Source organism: Halictus rubicundus, chromosome 15 (genome assembly GCF_050948215.1).
Source record: "Halictus rubicundus isolate RS-2024b chromosome 15, iyHalRubi1_principal, whole genome shotgun sequence".
NCBI lineage: Eukaryota > Metazoa > Arthropoda > Insecta > Hymenoptera > Halictidae > Halictus > Halictus rubicundus.
In genome coordinates this window covers 5,838,028-5,860,224 of record NC_135163.1, presented here as the reverse complement: position 1 = coordinate 5,860,224, position 22,197 = coordinate 5,838,028, and the positions used below count along the sequence as shown (strand labels likewise).

The following is a 22,197-nucleotide window of genomic DNA, read 5'->3' as shown; positions in this document are numbered from 1 at the left end:
GAGATCGCGCGTCCGGGGGAAGGGTTTCGGACGAGACACCGGAGAGCCGAATTAATAATCCCTCGAAAGATAGAGGGATAGAGAGAGCAAGAGAGAAAGAGGGATAGATGTGCGACGAGGGAGATCGCAAGGAAAGCCGGTCCGGTCCCTAGATCCGCAACACTGTAGTGTATCCGTATGCTATTCAACCCCTTTCTCCATCCGATAGAGTATAGTTTTCGGGTGGTTCCTCGGAGTTGGATATAAAATTGATTTGGTCCAACCCTTGGATTCGACGACCCACTCCTCTCTCTCTCTCGCGATGATGAGACGTTCCCGTGTTCCTGTCCTCATCGCTCGAACCTGAGAGAGCCCTTGGTAAACGCGACATCGCCGGCCAGTGCCATTTTTTCGTCGCGACGACGTTCTGCTGAATACCAGCAACCTTGTTCGCGTGACAACCTCTCGTAACGAACAAGAAGACGAAGTACAAGGAATAAGGGTGAAGAAGCAGCAGCGAGAAAGAAGGCGAAGGATCCGTGGATCGAGATTTCCGGTGGATCGCGATCACGCGTCTCCCCGGGCCCCCTCGAGAGTATCCCCGAGACCAACGCTGGGCGAGACGGGGAACTGGTGGTCGTCATCGAGGAGAATAATCCCGAGGATCCCACGAGATGAGGGCCTAGCGTCCGAGGTGGATCGTTGGTCAGCGGGAGCGCAAGAAGGGACGGTTCGCCGGCGGAAGCCTGGATAGTAGGAGGTTTCCAACATGGCCGCCGCCTGCTACGAGAAGGAAGTGGTGGTAGGTGCCGCTATGCACGGACACGGTCATCACCATCACCACCACCATCATCACCACCATCACCATCACCACCACGGGGGAACGGCTGGCCAACAAACCGGCCAACAGCCGCCGCCACCGACGCCGTCGTCGCAGCCGCCACCGCCGCAGCAACAAAAACAACAACAACAACAGCAGCAAACGGTGTTGCCGGCAGCGTCGACGATCCTGGAGACAGCTACCGTCAGCTCGGCGACGGGCACGACAGGGAACACGACAGCCACCGCGACCGCCGCAGCGGTGGCGGCCGCGGCCGCAGCCGTCGCGGTGACCACCTACAAAGACTACAAGGACTACTCGCAGCCGCTCCACGTGGACTGCAGCGTCGAGTACGAGCTGCCCAGTCAGGCGAAACCGCCACCCGGCGGCGGCGAGCCCCTTCTCATGATACACCCCTGCTACTATCGGCGCGCCGAGCGCGAGAGGAGAAGTCCGTTCGTGAACAACCTGCCGCCGCCGTCGAACGCGCCCATATCCTCCTCGAGAAGGAGCAGCAGGAGGAGCGCGGCTGCGGCCGCTGCCGCGGCGGCTGCAGCGGCGGCCGGTGTCGTCGTCGCAACCGCGACAGTGTCCTCGACCTCGTCGGCGGTCGCCGCGACGGAAGTTGCCGCCGCGTCGGTCACCACCTCGACTGCCGTGTCCTCGTCGAGTTCCGCAACGGCTGCCGTGTTATCCGCTACCGCGGCGGTCGTCGCGACCGCGACCGACACCGCCGCCGCGAGTCTCGTCTCCACAACCGGTCAGATGTCCGCTGCCATGGCCGCGTCTTATCGCGCGGCTCTGAACGCTGCTGCCACGCTGTCTCAACAACAACAGCAGCAGCAACAGAGACGACATCATCCTCAACCTCAACCTCCGCCGCCGCCGCCACCGCCGCAGCAGCAGCTTCATCATCATCATCGCACGTTAGCCGCCAGCCAGCATCCTCTCCACGGCCAGCAGCAATCGCAACAGCAGCAAGGAAGCACGCCAACCACTTCCGGCACCGAAATGATCTCGGCCGACGAGAAAGCAGTCATATCAGGTATTTATCAACACTACTTCCGCGCGATGCGCGCACACAATCATCAGCATCAGCAGCAGCAGCCGCCGCCGCCGCCGCTGCCGCAACATCAGCAGCAGCCGCCGCCGCCGCCGCCGCCGCCACCGCATCGTACCAGCCAGCATCAACTGCATCATCAACCTAATCACCAAAGCGACCGAAGTTCCTCCTCCGCGTCCGTCACACCGACGGCCGCCACGTCGCTCTCCGGTATACTACGGCAGAGCTACCAACAGACATACCAGTCCGCGAGCAGCAGTTGCTCGAGCGCGTCGAGCCATTTGCGTGTCGCGACCGCGTCCGCCGTCGTCGCCCATCATCCGTACAGGCGGCCGTCGGCGACGTTGCTGTCGCGGGCGGCCTCCCATCTCGGCCATCAGGTCTCCTCATCGTCGTCGTCCTCGGTCTCCTCGTCGTCCTCCTCCTCCACGTCCATCGGTGCTTCCAGCGGCGTCTCGTCCGGCGGCGTATCCAGCGTTTACGCGAGCACGATACACAGGCATCACGCCAGCTCGCTGCACGCCCTACAAGCCGCCGGTTTCTACGAGACGCCCGGCTATCATGCTCTCCTGCCGCAGAGTTAGGTGACCACCAGCCCGATCCAGACCGACCCAGTTGCCACCAGCCTTCATTTATTCACGTAATCCGGCTGCTCTCTCTCTCTCCTCTCTATCTGTATCTTGCTCTATCTGTATTTCTCTCTCTCTCTCTCTGTCTCTCTCTCTCTCTCTCTCTCTCTCTCTCTCTCTCCCAGCCATTGTGCGACTTATCTCTTCCACTCGTTAAAGAGCATACGGGTTGGTCTAGTACACACCGCGACGGGATACATCTATCTCTGCGTACATACCTAAATACCTACCTACCTACCTACCTAACCAACCACCCCTACCCGCCCATCTACCTACGTGTACGTACCGTATGTACGCGAACAGTACACTACCGGCCGAAAGTTCGGTACTCGCTCCCACGAATCGACGAACTCCGTTGCTTCGATTCGTTAACCCTGCCATTGCGCCCACGGTGAGAACGATTTTACCAAGGGACGTCGAAACTTCTGGCGCAACGAGTCGTGGAGTTCAACCCTCGCTGTTTTCTTCTCGGTTAATTAAAACTTTTGTGTTTTAAGCACGGCTTTTATTAAATACTGCACAATTCGCACTGTGCCGTGAGATAACATTTTCTTTCAATATAAGACGACGGCTCGAGACTTTCGTCGTGTTTCGAGCGAAAGTACCTATTCGGCTTGACGTTTGCCAGATTATAAACGATTGACGATCGCAATTGCGCTGAACCTTTTGAATTGATTGACTGAGACACGTGGAGGTGAACTTCGACTTGTACAGCTAGGAGTTCTTCTGAATCTAGTTTTACAGTAATACAGTTTCAGTTTCGATATAAGACGATGGCTTGACGTACTGCGAGGGTACCTATTCGGCTTGCTGTAGTTCTTGGGAGGGCCCCATTTATGGGTACCATAAATTTTTCGTTGGAAAAATATCACACGCCCTCTCGTTCTGGCACCAATCGGTATCAGGCGGAAAACTTCAAAGGAAGAAGAGGGGATAGACATTTTCTGGTTGCGAGAAAAACATCGGCGTCTTATATCGAAGGGAAACTGTACCGAGTAAATTGAATTGAATATCAAAGGGTTTAGACTGCTGATTATACCTGATCCCGGGACGAAAAGATCAGTTTATTAGGAATTTCGGGATTTCTATAGCATCATCTGCTAGACCGTTTACAACTATACGTTAATATACATCCCTTGGCAACATACGATCTCTGCACAGTACATTTCAAAACTCTACATTCCGAATCCGTGGCAATCGAGTGTGTAAGAACGCCATAACCTCAAATTAATGCACGAATCTCGAGCGTGTGGGAATTCCTAATTACTTCTATGCTTACAGTTTCCACAAAAAGGGTCCGAATTTGTTCTAATACAGTCTAAAATCCCTGCACGTAAAGATCGATGCATAAATTTCAAGTACAGCGGATTACCCCAAGTTGAATCGTTGCGCTGGCAACCGGGCGTACACTCTTTGAGAACATAACCTCAAATTAAAGATTCCATGAATCTCGCGTGCACAGGGGTTTTACAATCGTCTCCTCGATCTCGGTTCACACAAAGGAGCCTAAGCTCGTTCGAATAGAGAGCCCGCAGATGCGCTCGAACATCACGATGTTCCGAGTCGAATCCCCGTGCCGCGTGCAAGCAGCGACTTTAACATAAAAATTTATGCATCTCCAATGGTACAAGGGGATTTGCAATTGGGTTTTTACACGGTACCTCGGGCAGGGTTCCGAGGTTCCGAGGAGTCTCGTGGAAAACGGCGGAGTAGCGTTTCGAAACTTTTGGCCGGTATTGTATGCGCGTCCGAGGTCCGCGTGTGTGCGAGTGGCCGTCGGTTGTTGTTGGCAGTGTGCGGGTGGCCGGACGGACGTACAGACGGGCAGAAAGCCGCAGGATAAACACACGAACCCCTCTCGTGTGTGCACGCATCCGAGACCCACACACACACACACACACACACACACACACACACACACACACACAGAGAGAAATATATACATAGAGGCATACATAGGAAAGGAGGGGCACACTAGCGCAGATACGCATCTCGCATCCAGGGACAGATGGAGGGAACGAGAGACTACGGAGAGAAACGGTGGTCGTCGTTGTACGCATCGACCGATCCCTATCCACCTGCGATATCCTAGCCCCCAGGTAGACAAATCCATTTGCTTAGGGCCCGCATTAACTTAACTCACGTTTCCCGGACGCGGTTGTCCTCTCGAGCCTGGCCGACGCAAACTTAAACGATGACGCCTATGTACACGCGTACAGCAGAGACATATACATATAGACGTACGGTATATAATATAAGATTCGCCCTGTCCACCGGTCTCTCTTTTCTTTCCGCCCCGGGTCGGGTCGGGTCGGGTCGGGTTCGACAATAGTATTTTTAGGTCGCCGGATCGATGGACTGGGGTCGTTAACGAAACATATTACCGATATAGTATTAGTACTGCCGCGCGTTCCCTGCCTTGCGAGAATTCCATTAGCCCCGGCGCGCATGTATATCGATACACCATTCCGACGACGGGGTCTCGGGCTTCAACGGTGTTGTCCCCACCCCACGGCTACAGAGAAATCCGATCGACAATCATCGCGGGATCGTCAAGTGCCAAAAATTCCCAGCCCTCGCTGTCGGGGAACACGTTGCATCCAGAAGAAGAAGGGGAGGGGAGGGGAGGGGTCAGGGGGACACGTCCGAGGACACAGAACGTGCTCGAACAAAGAATGGGAGGGGTTCCTCGCGCCGAAAGAGTCTCTTTCTTTCGTCTTTCTCCTCTTTCTTCCTGGTTCTCGTTTCGTATACAGGAAATCTGAAGTTTTTCAATAGCTCGCGACAGTAATTGAATTTCGCGTCGAATGTCGATTGGATCTGAATTAAGCGCATATTCAAAAATTTCCACTTTTTCGTTCAGTTCTGTGTCAATTCGGTCGAGTGTTGCCCGCGTGTGCGAACCGTTTTCGTTTGTGCGCGCATGGTTGTAGCCGCCAGACATCCTGAGAAAATATACGATTTATGGATCTTTCGAGAAACCGCCCCCAAGAATAATTCGAGCTTGGATCTGTGGTTTTGCGGCCGGGATCGTTCTTGATTCGTTCGAATGCCTCGTGTACTATGTATCCGTAAGCTCCGTTTGAACGGTGGATCCACGGTCGATGATGTCACGAAACAGGATCCGTTGATCGCCTGTTTCTCCACCACTTCTGTTTCGTTTGGCGGCGGATGTCCTTGAAAGGGTACGTTTCTATTTCGATTACCCGAAGGCCAGATCCAGTTTCCGACTTTATACATTGTTGCCGCCCGTTCCGCATAATTGAAATATTTTGTAAAATTTTCCCAGTGTCTGGTTGATCTTCTTGAGAGTCTGTATCGTCTAGGTCCTCTTCCTCGCTGTCCGTAGGCTTCTGTGTAGTCGTTGATGGCTGACCATCTACAGGATGTCCTTGAAAGAGCACATTTCTACTAGATTCTTGACGTCCGTTGTAGTTGCGTTGAAATGATTGGAACTACAGTGATTTCTCGATATATGTCGCCGAGGCCTGGATGATAAACGTCGCGGGATTATCCCCACTCCCGTTGAGGAGCCTCGAAGCTCGAGCGGCCGGGGACGCCGAGGAGTGTGAACATAACGCGGCTCGGGCATGTCTCCTGGCAAGAGACCAGTGTTGTTGACATATATCGAGAATTCACCGTATCTAAGTTTGAGAAAGCTCCGAGTCCACGGAGCGTATGACGACATAAATCGTTGATATAAAGCTATCAACAATAATCCTCTTTGTATAGGTAGGCGAAGCGGGCCTACCGTGCAGAGGTGTGCGAAGCGTCTACACCTATCTGTACGCGGGGCCAGCGTTCCAATGGCAGAGCGAGCGTTTTGTCCTGCTCTAACGGAACGCCCCGTACCCTTGCTGGTCTCTCTCTTTCTCTCTCGATTCCTTTTTCTCTTGCGCTCTCTTCTCTTTCTCGGAGGATCTCTCTCCGGGAGAAGAGGAGCCTGCTGGCGGCCAGGATTTCTTCTTTCTTTTTTTTTTTTTTGTGCTGCGCCCTTTTCAAAGAGCGCGCTCAAGGAGAAACGGACGGGGACCGTATTTCGTTACACGGTAACGATCGATCAACGTGACCGCACGACCGCACCGGCGCGGCGCACAGTGGGACGAAACGACTTTGATGGCGATCAAAAATCTCTACAGAATATTTTCCACGATAGCGTTCTCTTTCTCCGTCGTCGAGCATAGTGCGGAGTGGGGGGGGGGGGGGAGTAAGAAACAATAGAGCGCGGGCGAGAGTTCACTTCCAGCCTGATATTTTCTTAATCCCTTGCGCAGAGGATAGTTCCTCTCAATCATTAGACGAAAACCAATAAATGGGACTTGTACTCGTTATTCGAAATAACTTTCACCCAACTGTGCCTTTGTGCCCAGTGCCGCCACATCGTCGGGGGGGATCGACTCGAATTTAGGGGAATACAGACTATGGGAGCCGTAGTCGCCAGATGAGGTAGCACGAATCGAGGGGAAACAGTTACCCCCTCTCTGTCATCGCCGGATTAGTCACGTGACATTGCAACATATGCACGACGGAGACGAAACGCGTCACGTGACCGGGCCGCGGTAGAAAGGGAAATTAGAGTGGGGGAACAAGTCTTGATCTGGCGACTCCGCCTAAAACCAGGGCCGAGGGGAGAGGGGAGGGGCGCAATCAGGGCAATTTTGCCCAGAACGGTAAAATTGCTGAAAAACTTATTAATACATTCGACGCGAACGTTTGTTTCGACAATAATCTTCACGTTCTCGAGTAGACTGCGGATCTTTATGCAAAATAAAAATTGGTCGCAATTGGAACGGTCCGATTCGTGCACCCTGTCTGTGTGTCGTATGCATTCGTTAAATTGTGCCAATGTGCTGACCGCATATGAAATGTCTGGCCTCGTTGCGACAGCCAGATGCATTAGGGCTCCGACGAGTTCTCGATACGGCCTCCTCCTGTTTGAATGATCTCCATCGACTTTATTCAATGTAGTATCTTTGTCCACTGGACTGCAATCTTCCAATCCAAAGCGTTTCAACGGATCCAAAATATATCTCTTTATCAGACATTACTATTGTCCCAGATATATGGTTTTTTTTTTCAAATATACAATATATTGTTTGCGGAGGCTCCGCCTCGCCAGAAGACAGCAGGGAATAACAACAAATCTCTTTGTTAATAACTAACAGAAACGTTCGATAGGAACGATAGCAGACGATGCGTGTTCACGCTTCAAAGACTCGAGGCTTCTCAATCAACTGCGGAAATTCTTAAATCTGACGCCCTTGACGTATAATTATATTTTCCTGTAGCAGTGGTTCACATTTTGTCCACTATTGTCTAGAAAAAATTGAATATTATTAACTATTCTGGTGGCTACACCACGGGACGTGACACTATATTAATTATACTCATTTTTAAAACATATTGAACATTAAAAGGATGTTATACATCCGTCTTTTAATATTCGTTATGCTTTAAAAGTAAGTACAATTGATACAGGCACAGTGATTGGCACCCCCACAGTAATTAGGTCCCTCGCCCTAAACTGTTTTACATTTCCTTGCCAGTTCGCTTGGATCTTGCTCCTCGTTCGCTTCATCGGCACTCGCAACGAATATGTTGCACAGATCTCCGGTATCATTCGACACGGACAAAAGTAACCCTAACCCAACTCCATCCAGTCTGCGCTGTGAGGTACAATGCGGGGGACGTTCACGGTAACCGTCTGGCCCGAGGAGGAGGTTAGGGATTGCCCAACAGTGGAAAGTACTCTAAAATCGGGCCGGGCGGCTGGAATTGTTCCAGGTATGCGACCGCATCCCCTTCGTATCGTAGTCCTCCGTCCTTGTTCTCGTTCTGCAGCTTGTCGATTATCGTGGCGTTCAGCGCCGTTGTACTACAGGTATGCAAAAATTGCACAGAAGGGTAGTTTACGACCGACGGGGGTCGTTAACCGTCTGAAGACCTAGGTACGTCTGTTCGACTAACAACGGGGGTGCCGAATGGTGCAAGTTCCGACCGTACAACTGATCAATGGGTATCGGTAGCCACAATGGGCCCGTTACTGTACATTGGGCCTGGGCTTGGCCGTCTCGATCGTGCCTGATCGGGAACACCTGTTACCTCAAGTATATAATCCTTTATACGTCTGCCTGTTTTCTGAATGTTTAATCAAAGGTTTGCTGCAACCGACACTTTTATTGCATACAATAAAACTAGAGCTTTGTGTTCTAGTCTTGGTACCTCCTGCAGGAGTTCTTACGAGGTGTGGATTCGTGGTCAGAAGGTCCTGATTCGTGCAAAACTCCCTAATACGCGGGATGTACATAGAACTTCATGCCTCTCTCCTTCTCTGTGTGAGATGGGCCGCCTCGAATACTGCACACGTAGACAATAGGAGAGTCCTTCTATATCGCTGCTGAGGGATTGATTGTCGGTCCAGGATATCCCTTCGAGGGCCCCGCAGACCTGGACCCACTTGTATATTTCCTGGAGCACTCAAATGGGTACTTAGAGCACCAAGTCTCTTCTAGATGATTCCGGCTGTGTTGCCTCAGTGTCGCCAGGAAGTGCTCCACATACTGGTCCTCGTATCGAGCTTCGTAAGCCGCTGAGGGTTGCGCCACCGCAGGGGTATTACCTGGTTATCTCCCTGGCCCGGCAACGTGGCAGATGTTCCACAAACCCAGGCTGCAAAAAGACTTGTTAGAATGGTGGCTAGAGTCCGTCCTTTCCGACGAAGGCCCTCCAACTAGGCCTCGGATCAGGCCACCGCCTGGGGGGTTTGTACCTGTCCCGAAGGAGGAGCACAGGTAGCATAGGGAATGCTATCTGGTTGTAGGAGATGTGGAGGTGTATGCACCAAAGAGGTGCAGTTTGGATTTGGTGGTGCAGTTGGACTTTTACTTTAGATTTATTTTGGAACTTGCGACATGCTGACGTGTATAAGTCTAGTTCCGTACAGCTCGATAGGAAAAGGTCAGCCCCTGCGCCCCTGTTATTCAGATTCCACAGGGCTCGCCCCGTTTCTGGTCCCACCTCGCCCCGCGACGCCGCTTCTCCCTTTTCTCGATCGAGCGCGCGTTTATCATCGTTACCGTCCCGTAAAGACCTAGGGAAGGTTGCGTAACGGAACGTTGAGCGTCTCCTAGAGGGGGAGATAAGAAGACAGCGTCGCTGGCAATGGCAGCGTTCCTCGCGGTTGCCTACACTCTCCCGGGCGGTGTGTGTAGCATCGTCTCCCTTTTCTCTTTCTGGACTGTCTTCCTTTTTTTCTCTCTGTCTCTCCCTCCCTCTCTATCTCTCTCTCTCTCTCTATCTCTCTCGCTCTTTTTAGCTTTTTTTCCCTCACTCCCATCTTCGCTCTCTTCGCGGTTCTCACGAACACGAAACCAGGCTCCGCAGCCAGAGCCTGGTTTAGAACCTCGCCCGACAGAAATTCCATCTCCGAGGCTCGCGATTATTTATCCGCGGCGTTCCGCTCTCGAACCGCTTCGACAACAGATATTCCCACCGCCTCCAGCGGATCGCAGAGATCCTCGCCGGGGAAACACACGGCCAGCGAGATCCCCTCGATCGCTGCGTGGATCGAGGGCGGGCTCTCGGATCTTCGGTCAGAATATACTTTCTAGGGGTAGTTTCGCCCCCACCCTTTTGTTTGGATTAAATCGATGGTTCGGGAAATTTGTTGGTCGAAGCGAAGTGCCTCAATGAAATCTTCTGCTTTCAGAGTCGAGTTCGTCTTTTAATTTTTCAATTTGATCCAGATCGCTTTTGTAACCCTCACACGTGGCCATTTTGACTCGTCTTGCGAACACGTGTTCTCGATCTTACGAAACACGATCAATTCCGTATGCGCTGGTTTTAAATACATCACTGATTTTTCCCGGTTCCTGAAACTCGCCACATATGTTGTAAATATATTATACGCATATTATTCAGTATATTTACTTTTTAATATATTCTATTCCGTTCTACTCGATCGAGGGAGATCTCCCATGATATCAAATTTCTCACGATTCACATCTTCTCATTAGAAATAATTAGTTAGGGTTTTCGTTCTTAGGCAATCGCGCATAAAAGGTTCCTTCTCAGCGATTTTGATAAATTTTCAATATGTTGTAAAACTCAACGTTCTGGACAACTTTCTCCTGTACATGTAACCGACGCTCAGGCTTAGTTTATTACAGTCAATATAGATTCGCTTTATGTGGCCAAAACATGGGTCTAGCCAGCGACATATATCGGCCAGGAGATACTATTCTTTGATCCTACCACTCCTCGACGACCTCGAGCTTCCAGGCCTCTCACGGGGTATACCCCGCGGCAGTGGGGATAGTTCTGTGACGTTTATCGTCAAGGCATCTGCGACATATATAGAGTAAACGCTGCAGTGTTTCTTACCGTACGTTGACGGCTTGATCGGACCTATTGAATCAGTATGCCAGAGCACCGTAATTCGTTTGATCGTTACTTTTTCTATTCTTCTCGACGAGACTTTCCACACGCGTTTCCTTCTATGGACGATTGACATCTTGTCTTTCTTCCTCCGGTCATCCCCGTAGCCGGGAACAGAGATTGACCGATTGTTTAAATGGCCCTAAGCGGGCGCAGTATGGTTGTCAGAGACGTCCGGTTTCCGGTGGTGGTCGAGGGGGAGGGGAGGGTTGTGATGAACGTTTGCATTCGTCGAACGCTCGGTGCGTGCGTGTCCGCTCTGGTCGGGTCGCGGTTCATCATTATTTTCTCTTTGCCGCGTGCGGTTCCTCCCTCCCTTCTATTTTCTCTTTTTCTTTTTCTTCCCATCCGTTCGTCCGAGAGCGGCACAGAGCCCCAGCAAAGAGAGAGAGAGAGAGAGAGAGAGAGAGAGAGAGAGGGAGAGAGGGAGAGAGTACAGTCCGCTGTTGTTTGATCGCCTTTGGTAGCCGGCGAGAGACCGAAAGGGTGCTGCGTGTGTGTCTGCTTGTTCCCTTCCCTTCCACAAGACTTTCCTTTCTTCGTTCGTTCGTTCCTCCCTTTTTTTTTTCTTTCTTTTTCTCCTTCCTCCGTTTCTCGAAACTGTTAGCATCGGGCACAGTTGCGATACAGTTAATTACGTTAAACGCGTTCCCACGAGTGTTCCGTAATTATCTAATCCCCGTTCGACACACTGGTACCGTTTCACGCCCTCGTCGAGCCTGCCAATTGAAACAGGGTAGGTCCGCGGGTATTGGTGTTTCACCAATTTTTGTCGACGCAAGTGTCGCTTCTCCTTTGGTTATACCAAGTACTGACGGAAATTCTTCTTGATTCGTACTGTCGATTTTTCATGCCACTCCCTCATACAGGACATCTTATTGTTCGCACTTCCAGGTGGATTTCGGAAGAGGCTTCCAGCCCATTGTATTGGTGTATGTTCCCCCGCACACGCGTTCTGTTCTAGTTTTCTAGAAAATGAGTAGGTGAAATTTAAGATAATTAAGATAGAATTTAAGACAGATTAAACAAAAATTTAGGATACAATTTAAGACAGATTAAAAAGATTTAAGAGCATTCACGTGTTAGTTGCAGCTGATTGACATTATTAAAGGAGAAAAGAAAATTTTATTTGGCTCATGTTTGTTACGGTTGATGCAAACAATTTTTATTTTGCTTAAAGATCCGCAGTCTAGTGATCAGTCAGCGTTTCGCCATCGTTTCTATCGGTACATCGTATAGTAGATTGATTATAGGTCGTTTATTCAATTAACCGCATGGTTCACATGGACGTGTGCTACGTCGCGACGCCGATTCTGTTTGTATAAGGCCACGGACGAGTTATCTCGCGACATAGTGCCGCTTGTGCGATGCCACGGACGACATATCTCGCGTGCTTCGTTATTAGATTCATCGTGCCATTGGGAACATTCCAGTTTCTTTGATTTATTAAATTCTTCCACCTTTCGGACAATGGAACGTGTCACTTGAATTATTTCTGTTACCGTCCTTACCACTGTCTCTATCACTTATAATAATATTTCTTGATCGTGGCGTCTTGGCTTACTCCCGTGAACAACCAAATGAGTATTGTTTAATGTTCTTATTTTTGGGTTTAGGAAATTTTTTGAAAGCTTCGATCTTCTTAGGATCCGATTTCGATCCATCTTCGCTGATTATTTGTCCTAAGTGGGTTACTTCGTGACGCAGGAACTCACATTTGTCTGCTTATAGTTTTTTTTATCAGTTTATTGAACTCGACTTCGTGCGCTTGAGTATACTTCAGTATACCGTCGTCAGGGTGTGACTCCCATTCGCTGCGTGCTCGAAGTTGTGGTTTCCCTTTTATTTTACCACCAGTCACTCCTTTTCCACAGTTTTCTGGAACGCAAAATGCCTTTAACTTTTCTCTCCATAAGAAATAACTTTGAATAATTTTAATTTTTGATAATTCTGAGTATTCGTAAATCATACTCCTTAGTTAACAACTTGTTTCTATATTTTTCCCTCTCGCGTAACATTGTCGAATTTTATAGAAATTTCTTCACCCGATCAATTATTTATCACACCACCGGACGTGGCAATTCTTCTCGACGGAATCCATAAATTAAACTCAGTTTGATTCGAATTAAAAATAGTTTTCAACCAGAGTTAAAGCCGAAAGCAGTGTACATCTTTGTTCTTCGATTATCCTAATTGTTCTCCCGTTTTAAATTGAACCATGTTCATTTTAAACGCATAAAATCCGCAGTTTATTAACGATGATTAAACTATCGTTAAGGGGAACCGATAAATACGCACAAACATTTTGCACGACTGGTTCGCTATTATTTCGTTAGTCAACAGCCGATACAATTTCGCGAATTAGCAGCTCGTTTCCGTGGAGTTCGAAATTCTCGGAGACGTGGAACGGAAACGAGAGAGAGAGAGAGAGAGAGAGAGAGAGAGAGAGAGAGAGAGAGAAATAGTGCTCGAACATGCCTCGCCCTCCGATGTACTTTTGTGCGTGCATAAAAGCTCGCTTCACGTCGCACGGTCGGCCGAGCCTAAGCGAAGGGAGACAAGTTATTGTCTGCCATTGGTCCCTCGATCGTTGGGGATCGAGTTCTAGCCTCGAGAACGGCGTCTACCTCGCGAATTTCCATTTCGCGATCCGGGAGGGTTCCGCGCGAACTTGTCGAAAAAAGAGGAAGCCAATCGACGGAATCGAACGCAAAATTCGCTCCGTTCCACCGATGACCCTTCAGGGATCGTGTGCTGCACCCTAAAAATATTTTCGAATGTTCATCATGGAAAATCTTCCAGCAATAACTCTGCACTTGGGGATAGCTTCGACAAATAGCAGAAACGATTGTGCACTGTACCCTAAAAATATTTGCGAATGTTCATCATGCAAAATCTTCCAGCAACAACTTTTCACTTGGGTATAGTTTCGAAAAATAGCAGAAATAATTGTGCACTGTACCCTAAAAATATTTGCGAATGTTCATCATGCAAAATCTTCCAGCAATAACTGTGCACTTGGGGATAGCTTCGAAAAATAGCAGAAACGATTGTGCACTGTACCCTAAAAATATTTGCAAATGTTCATCGTGCAAAATCTTCCAGCAATAATTTTTCACTTGAGGACAGCTTTGAAAAATAGCAGAAATGATTGCGCATCGTATCGACTGGAAAAAATATTTCCAAATTTATTGGGAAGTTATGCAAAAGGAAAGAGAGCGGGCAGGAGATAAGGGTGCAATGTTCTTGATTTTTTAAATATTAAATTAAGAGATGGAAAAAGTTCCCCCCAGCTCTCCCTGTTTCTTAATAATTTATCTTACAATGTGCAGAACATTTTACATCTACGGTACGTCTACGATTAGGTTAATTCCTCCGGTAATTCTCTAGTTGGCAAGTAATGAAATCGAAGGTGGGCAAAACCCAGATAAGTCCAAATTTTGAAAATTGTTGTTGAAATTCGTTGGGTAACACGTTCGGTAATGAAGAGTAGAATTTGACTATAATTTAGAGGAAGTTAGGATCCACCGAAACACTTGTATTGTTGTCTGAACGTTAATCTCGAGACAGGAAAACTGGTTACGAAACAGGCGCAATCCGCAACCATAATCGTCCGACCGGCCGCCCAACTATGCCAATCTCCGAAAGATGTACGCGTGTACACTATAGCAAACACACATACTACTCGCAGCAGACACAGACACGTACACACACAAACAGTCAGAGACACCTTTATAGTTCACTATACTGTTAACTCGGCCTTAAACAAAATGACGTAAACTGCCTCAAATTATTTAATATATTAACGAGCTAGCGCCCTCGCTACTTTGACTGACACACAAAGCCTAATCTCCTGTATAATTATATGAGCCTGTCTACGCAAAAATGGTCTGCAAGTCAAAACAGTCGATCATTAGCTAACAAAGGATGTTACGTATGCCTTATGCAAGTCAAATTCCATTACAATTGTTTTTGTTTAATCGAACACTCGAGTGCTGGTGTTCACCGTTTGAGGACGAAGGTCGAAATTATGTATGTAATTTCTGAAGTTGCAACGGCATAATATAATTATGTTTGTTCATTTTTGCCATTATCGAAGACTTCAACCCTCCGAGGTCGAAACGTCGACGTACCGATGACGTCAGAATTACGTGTGTAATTCTCCAAGTCGCGTATAATTCAATTACGCCCAAAGAAGATCAGTACGGTTCAGTTTTTCCTATTATTTAACACTGTAACGCATAATCTAGTTCTCCGAGGGGAATGATTTTATTGGAACGAAAAAAAACCTGTCCGCGAAGGGTGAATACAATGATCCAGTTCTTCGAGGAACCATTGTTAAATGTTTTAGGAAAATCCTGAACGAATTGAACCGAACGAAAACAGATTGACTTGCACCATGTTTGCGTCGAACGGCTGAATAATATATATATACATTACATATATATATTATTACTATTATTGTAATTAACAACATGAGCGGAGAGAGAGAGAGAGAGAGAGAGAGAGAGAGAGAGAGAGAGAAAGAGAGAGGATGTGTGTGCGTGTATGAGAGAGAAAGGGAGGAAGGTAGACGGAACGATAAAAGGAGAGGCGTGCGTAGATAATGATCGATCGAAGCGAGCGTTTAACGAGGTACAGGGAGCGTATAAGAAGTGTGTAGAACGTTGCTTGTTGCAGCGAATTCCTAAAACGAGAACTATCCAGCGAAAGATTATGATTCGCCTGGAGATCGTGTGTGCGTGTGTGTGCGTGTGTGTCAGAGCGAGAGAGAAAGAGAGAGTATCGCCGCTGGTGTTGGAGAGTAGGATGCGTATATCGTGTATCGATCCGAGCCCGGTTACGTTAACTCCTCGTTCATCGCGATATAGGATTTATCGTCTGGAAAACCAGAGAAACGTTCTTTCCTCTCTCGGAGGAGCACGAAAGAGGAGGTCTGGGAGAGAGAGAGAGAGAGAGAGAGAGAGAGAGAGAGAGAGAGAGAGAGAGCACACAGAGTTCGAAAGAAAGATTCAGTCGAGACGAGGGATGACAATACCGGGGCACGCAGACTTCAATGGAGACGGGGAGGAGCAAATTGCGAGATACGATGGCTGTTTCAGGTATTCTGGGACGGGTTGGGGAGGTTTCGAGCGGATTGGAAGAGTTTGAAGCTGGTTCGAGCTGTTTAAAAAACTCGGCGCTGAGATTGAATCGAATTTTTATAAGTAACTGTGAGTTTAAGCTCCCTCCAAATTGCTCGAAGTTGTTCGAAGTCGTTTGTAGTCGTTTGAAGCAGCTTGAAGCCATTCGAAGCAGCTTGACCAGCAACGGAGCAAACTACAGATGCTCGGAGTTGAGATTGAATCGAATTTTTCAAGTCAACCGTGGACTTCAACTTTTTAAAGCCGTTCGAGGCAGCTTGAAGCTGGTTGAAGCAGCTTAAAGCCGTTCGAAGCAGCTTGAAGTCATTCGAAGCAGATTGAAGTCGTTCGAAGCAGATTGAAGTCATTCGAAGCAGCTTGAAGTCATTCGAAGCAGATTGAAGCCATTCGAATCATGTTGAAGCCATTCGAAGCAGCTTAAAGCCGGCTTAAGCAGCTTGATGCACATTTTCCAAGTTAATTGTAGGCAAAAACTGCTTCGAAGCCTCTCTAGAGCCTTTCCAAGTTGCTCGAAATCGATTGAAGTCTTTCGAAGTTGCCTGAAGTCGATTGCCAACAACTTGAAGCAGTGCGAAGCCGCTAGAAGCTTGAACCGAGTCGAATTTCGGACGTTGATCGTAGACGCCAAGCTGCTTTGAAGTGTCCCGAAGAGTAATCTAAGGCTCAAGCTGTTTCGAAGCCGCTTCTTCAAGTCTGTTGAAGACATCCGAAGTTGTTGAATACGAAGCCATTCGAAGTCGTCTGTACAGTCGGTCGAAGCAGCTTATCGAAGCCGCTCGAAGCAGTGCGACGCACATCGGAGCGGTTAAAAATCTAGTACAATTTTTATTTTACTATCGCCACGAGACGGGCATACGGGCCTCGGACTTTTCGAACCAAAATTTCTCGAAGACGAACAACAGCTTCGCAAGACAGGCTGGCAGACCTTCGTAACTCGCGATATTCAAAGGAGAACAACAGCTCGAAAGAACCCCTCTCGGCATGCTAGCGCTAGACAAGCCTTACAAATCCGATTTCCCATCGTCCTCCATCTCTCCACGTCATCGAGCCCACCAGATTCTCGGCCGAAGGATCCTCGAGCGAGTCTTTTTAGCCTAACATTGTCGCGGGACCCCGTGCGGGTCGGGTCGGATCGGGTCGGGTCGAGTCGGGTCGGGCTGGGTCTCTCGGTTCTCTGTTGGAGCTTTTCGGCGATCGTGAACGACGGTGGCAGGGCTTGGTTCGTGTATTATACGGGCACGAGGACTATACAGGACAATAAGGATCGCGTAGCCGCCGCCGACGCCGTGGCCCCCGGTCGAACACGATCCATATACCCGAGAGCAACGGAGACGACCTGCGCGAGCTCGCGAGGAGAGCGAGAAAGAGGAAGAGAGTTAATCGAGAAACGGGCCGGAACTCCTACGGCTTTTATGGCTGTGCTCGTAAAGATATACACACCGAAGGCTTTTTTCTCTGGAACTCCGGGACCCCTCTGAGCTCGGAGCCAGGTCCAGGGCACACTGGGGCACAGAAAACGACGGGGCTAGGTAGGAACTGTGCGAGAGAGGGCGGGTACGCCAGGTACCAGAGCGGTTTAAAGCCAAATCTCTCTCTCTCTCTCTCTCTCTCTTTCTTTCTCTTTCCTTCGTTCCCTCTTTGATTCTCGAGCGAACAGGAGAACGAAAAGTATGTTTGCCAGCCCTGTGCGGCAGGTAGTTCCCGCAAACCACCGGCCGGGCATAAAGCGACCCGCAGCCATTTTTGATCCGTCGATCTTCCACCGGCCCCGAATTACAATGTGCCTGACCACGGCTCTACCTTCGCGGCTCTTCTTCCCCTTCGATTCTTCTTCAACTTCTCTCGCTTAGCCTCTCTCACAAGGAACGTCGCCCAAGAGTAACACGCCGATTTTCATGAAATTTGTACAGGATACTGGTTTTTGGAAAGAAACCATCGAATATTTACATGGTATATAGAACAACACACTGTGCCGAGTAAAAAAGCCTGGGTAAACGTAGGTCGAAAGGTCGACCGTTTCTGAGATACGAACATTTTTGTTTGTTAACATCGTGATTCATTCAGTACTGGCCTTTCGACATTTACAGAAGACTTTCCGATACACAACTGACTGATTCCAGATGAGATCTACTGTCGGCACTCGAATGACGACATTCAGGACACGGTTTATAAACACTGAAGCAACCAACAAAAATATTCATGTCTCAGGAACGGTTGACCTTTTGACCTCTGTTTAGCAAGGCCTTTTTACTCAGCGCAGTGTGTTCTATGTCGCATATAAATATTGAATGGTTTTTTTAACACCCTAGTTGGTTGATAACTACTCGACACGTATTTTCGTTTCTCTGCAACGACCCATATCTAGAGGGTGTGAAAATAGCCGTCAAAGTTGGCGGTGAAAACCCTATTTTTGCAAATACCTTGGAAACTAGTCGGACAATTATTCTTTTTTTAAGTTGTGTGTTTTCGATCCAGGAATGTAGTCATACAAAACCTGTTGGGAACACGTAATTATGTGTTGCGGCAACGAAAACATCACAAAACCTCTCGCCCTTGGGAAATGCTGATTTTTGAAAAAGTTTTACAGCCTGTTAGACATTAATCATTGTAGCACAGAAGTGCCGCAGTTTAGAGATTTTCCAAGAAGATTCGCAATCTTGATACTAGAAATTCGAAATTTGAGCACGGACTGTCGCAATTCATAAGCTCTGGGCTTAGAAAATTTTGATTTTCCCGAAGATCTGTGTACCAGAAATTGATCATTCGAGTGCTCTCCGACTTCCTCGATATCCCTCTGCGGCGCAAATTTTTTCTCCCTCTTCCCGCATCCTACTCCATCCTATTCTCTCTTTCTCACGCTTATGGTTCCCCAATGATCCCCCCTCGGTATCCCAGCTCCCAGAAGGGCTGCGGACCCTCTCTTCTGCCCGATTGAAAAGCTAAGCCCAAGAACAAGCACCCAACAATGACCCGGTTCCTCTGACGCGCCGAATTGTGTTTCATGAAGAGAGAGAAAAAGCATGTGTGCGTGTGAGAGTGGGGAGCGCAGAGAGAGAGAGAGATTCGGCAAATATGGCCACGGCGTTTCGCGTTATTCTTTGCACACGTCTCGAGGCACACCCGGCTAGTCCCCAGATAGGCCCCCTCTTAATTCTTTGCCCCCCTCTTTACAAGGCCTCAGACTGTATTCTTTTCGATGTCCTTTTACCTTCGGGCTTGCCTCTTCGCCTCTATATTTCGGTCTTAACCTTATCTTGCCTCGAATTACCTTGGGATAATCGTAGTATACGGGATCCGTCGAGGTAAAATGGAGAAAATGCGGGCAACAATGGAGTTTTATACCCTTTTCGATGATTTAGGGGTGGAACGGCTAGTTTCCGGAGTCCCGGGGCGATTTTATAGAATGTGCTTGTGCTTCGGGAAGCGTTAAATGTTTGTCATTTTCAATACGGGAAAAGTCGGTACACTGTACCTTCTGAAATGATTTAGGGGAGGGATGCTGGTTCGTCGAGTTTTGAGAGAATGTAGTTGTCGGATGGGGGTAGAGACACCGTTGGTAATTTTATGGCGGAGGAAGATCGAAATAACCTTTTTCTACGTTCCGTGACAACATGTTGTTCGATTTAGGTGAAAGACGGTTCCGCTCCGCCTGATTTTGCGAGCGATTTTACAGAAGGTCGTTGCTTCAACGGAAACGTAAGAAATTCCTGGATCGAGGATTTCGAGCACCGGTGCGCGCGCACCGTGTTACGTTCGAAAGTACGTGGCGTGGAAACGTCGAAGGCTATTTTCTGAAATTCCGTGCCGCAAGATCGGGCCGGGACGGTCGCGGCGGGCTTCGATGACGAAGCACTTACGGCTTCGCTCGACCACGCTCGACGCTCGAGAAGGGGTCGTGGAAAAAGGAATTAGGTTCCGGAGGTGCCTCTTCACGAGAAACCGAGAGAGAGAGAGAGAGAGAGAGAGAGAGAGAGAGAGAGGGAGGGAGAGAGAGACAGAGCAAACCGTGCTCGAACCCCGATGGATTCCTTCAGAGAACCTGGGCGAAAGAGGAGAACAGGATGCCCCTCCTCGAGCAAAGACAAATTAGCCGAGGGATTTTCAAGTTTGCCGTCACCGGAGACCGTGGTAGAACACACCGGCAAAATTTCAGCTTCCTGGCCCTTCCGAGAATCCTCAAATTTCAGCTCCGGGTCGTTCGATTTTACCCTGACGGTGTACAACGAGTTCTCGATATATGTCAACAACACGGGTCTTGTCGGTGACATGAATCGTCCAGGAGTTACGTTCACACTCCTCGGCGTCCGTGGCCCCTCACGGGGTATAACCCGCGGTAGTGGGGATAATTCCGCGACGTTTATCATCCAGGCCTTGGCGACATATATAGAGAAATCCTAGTTTGAGATCATAATTTTCCCACTGGAAACTCTTCAGACCACTTCTTATGCCACTGTATAGTCCGACAAAAATTCTATGAAGCAGCTGGAAAACAAGGCAAACTATTAATCGTCAATTACCGTCTTTTCGCTAAATCGTTCAAAAACTTACAAAAATAATTTTTGCATTTCCTTCTGTCAGTGACACCGTTCGATTGTCATCGAATCCGATTGGAACTTTGAGTTTGTCACAAGAAGGCCGATTTTTGTATTTTTTTCAAGGGAAATTGTTCACTGGACAAAGTGAAAAGCTTTTGGCGTTCATTGTACTGGGAACGTAGAGTATTGAAACATTTTTTCCATGTCGTTTCTGTTCACTTTTAAGCCAATCATTCAATCGTTTCGATTTTACCAGGATTGGGCAACTTTCACGATGTTCTAACAACAAAATTATTAAGAAATTGAAGGTCTTCGTTTTTCACAAAAATCTACAAAGTCTGTACACTGGAAATTGATCGTTCGAGTACAGAGAGAGTCACAGTTCAGACGGTCTTATCCCATAAGATTCTCCACGAAGCCCCACAATGTGCCTATTGTCTGCCAACTCGAAATCCACCATTCGATCATCAAGAGCTAACTATACCAAGAACGGTCGGCCTAGGATAATCGCTGTCGAAGCTTTCCTTCGATCCCGACAACCATAGGTCTGCGAAGGATCTTCCTCTCGGATTCAGTCGCTCTCTAATTTCCGACCACCCGTGCCGAGCGAGTGGCTCGCCTCCATTTCTTTTCCTCTATTCTCCGTTTTCTTTTTCCCCGGTCGCGAGTTTGGTCGCTAAACGTCGATCGCGGCTCCTCGGGGCATAAATCAGCTCTTGGACGGCGCTCATTCATGCGCGCGCGTCTCCGTGTGTACGTGTGCACAGTTGTTTCGAATCTAGATCGCGTCAGGCACGATCGCGCTGGGGGTTTCGATAGATCTTGATTAAATATATGGACCGTTTACTTTGAAGGTGGTGTAAGTCCATTTTTTAAAAAGATGAGGTATCGCATAATTTGTATATTTTTTTTTATCAACAAGAGACGCACCACTTTCAAAATAAACGGTCCATACGATTTCTCGGAGCCGTGAGACATTACCCTAACTAACGCTCGACTCTTCAGCTTTTAACACTAAACCTACCCAGCTCAAAACATGTAAAAGTGGAACGTCTTATAGGAGGGAGAAGATTGAATTCATTTAAACTTTGTACGATTATCATATGTGCTTAAATGAAGAAGTTAATTCAGTAATTTTCTGTGAAAACTTTTTTATAATTTCGATAATTGTGAAATAGGAAACCGGTCGCTTTGACCGTGGTAGGTTTAGTGTTAAATGTTATCTCGTGTCTTTTATTTTATTTTGAGGGATTCGTGGTATTATCTCGTCTAGCATTTGAGGTCTCTGCTCTGCTAATTAGACAGCGGATTTTACGCATTTATGAGAAAAATGGTGCAAGTTAAAACAGCAAAAACATTAGAAAAATCTACAAACATCATTGTATCGGGTTGGAACAATGGTTTATAGCGTTTTATCCAATAACGTATTTTCTGTTCCACCGCTTTCGCCATTTTCGAGGTAACTTATCGTGTCATTGACTAAACTTATGAATAAATATCTTAATGTCATCTTCGAATTTGAATTTGAAAACGCTACGAATTTTCGTTCCAACCCAACCTACATTAAGAAAGAAACTAAATGTCTGTTTCA

General features: G+C 48.1%; 1 protein-coding gene across 1 annotated transcript; it reads left to right on the top strand.

The window, feature by feature from the left end:
- The first annotated feature begins 471 nt into the window (after positions 1-471).
- On the top strand, positions 472-2,525 carry LOC143361228 (uncharacterized). Its single transcript, XM_076800465.1, has one exon. The coding sequence runs from the start codon at positions 749-751 to the stop codon at positions 2,444-2,446; it is 1,698 nt and encodes a 565-aa protein (XP_076656580.1). The 5' UTR covers positions 472-748; the 3' UTR covers positions 2,447-2,525.
- Positions 2,526-22,197: the final 19,672 nt, after the last annotated feature.

Bases quoted from the DNA above. Each gene is read 5' to 3' on its own strand.
- LOC143361228 (XM_076800465.1), top strand. From the start codon at position 749: ATGGCCGCCGCCTGCTACGAGAAGGAAGTGGTGGTAGGTGCCGCTATG.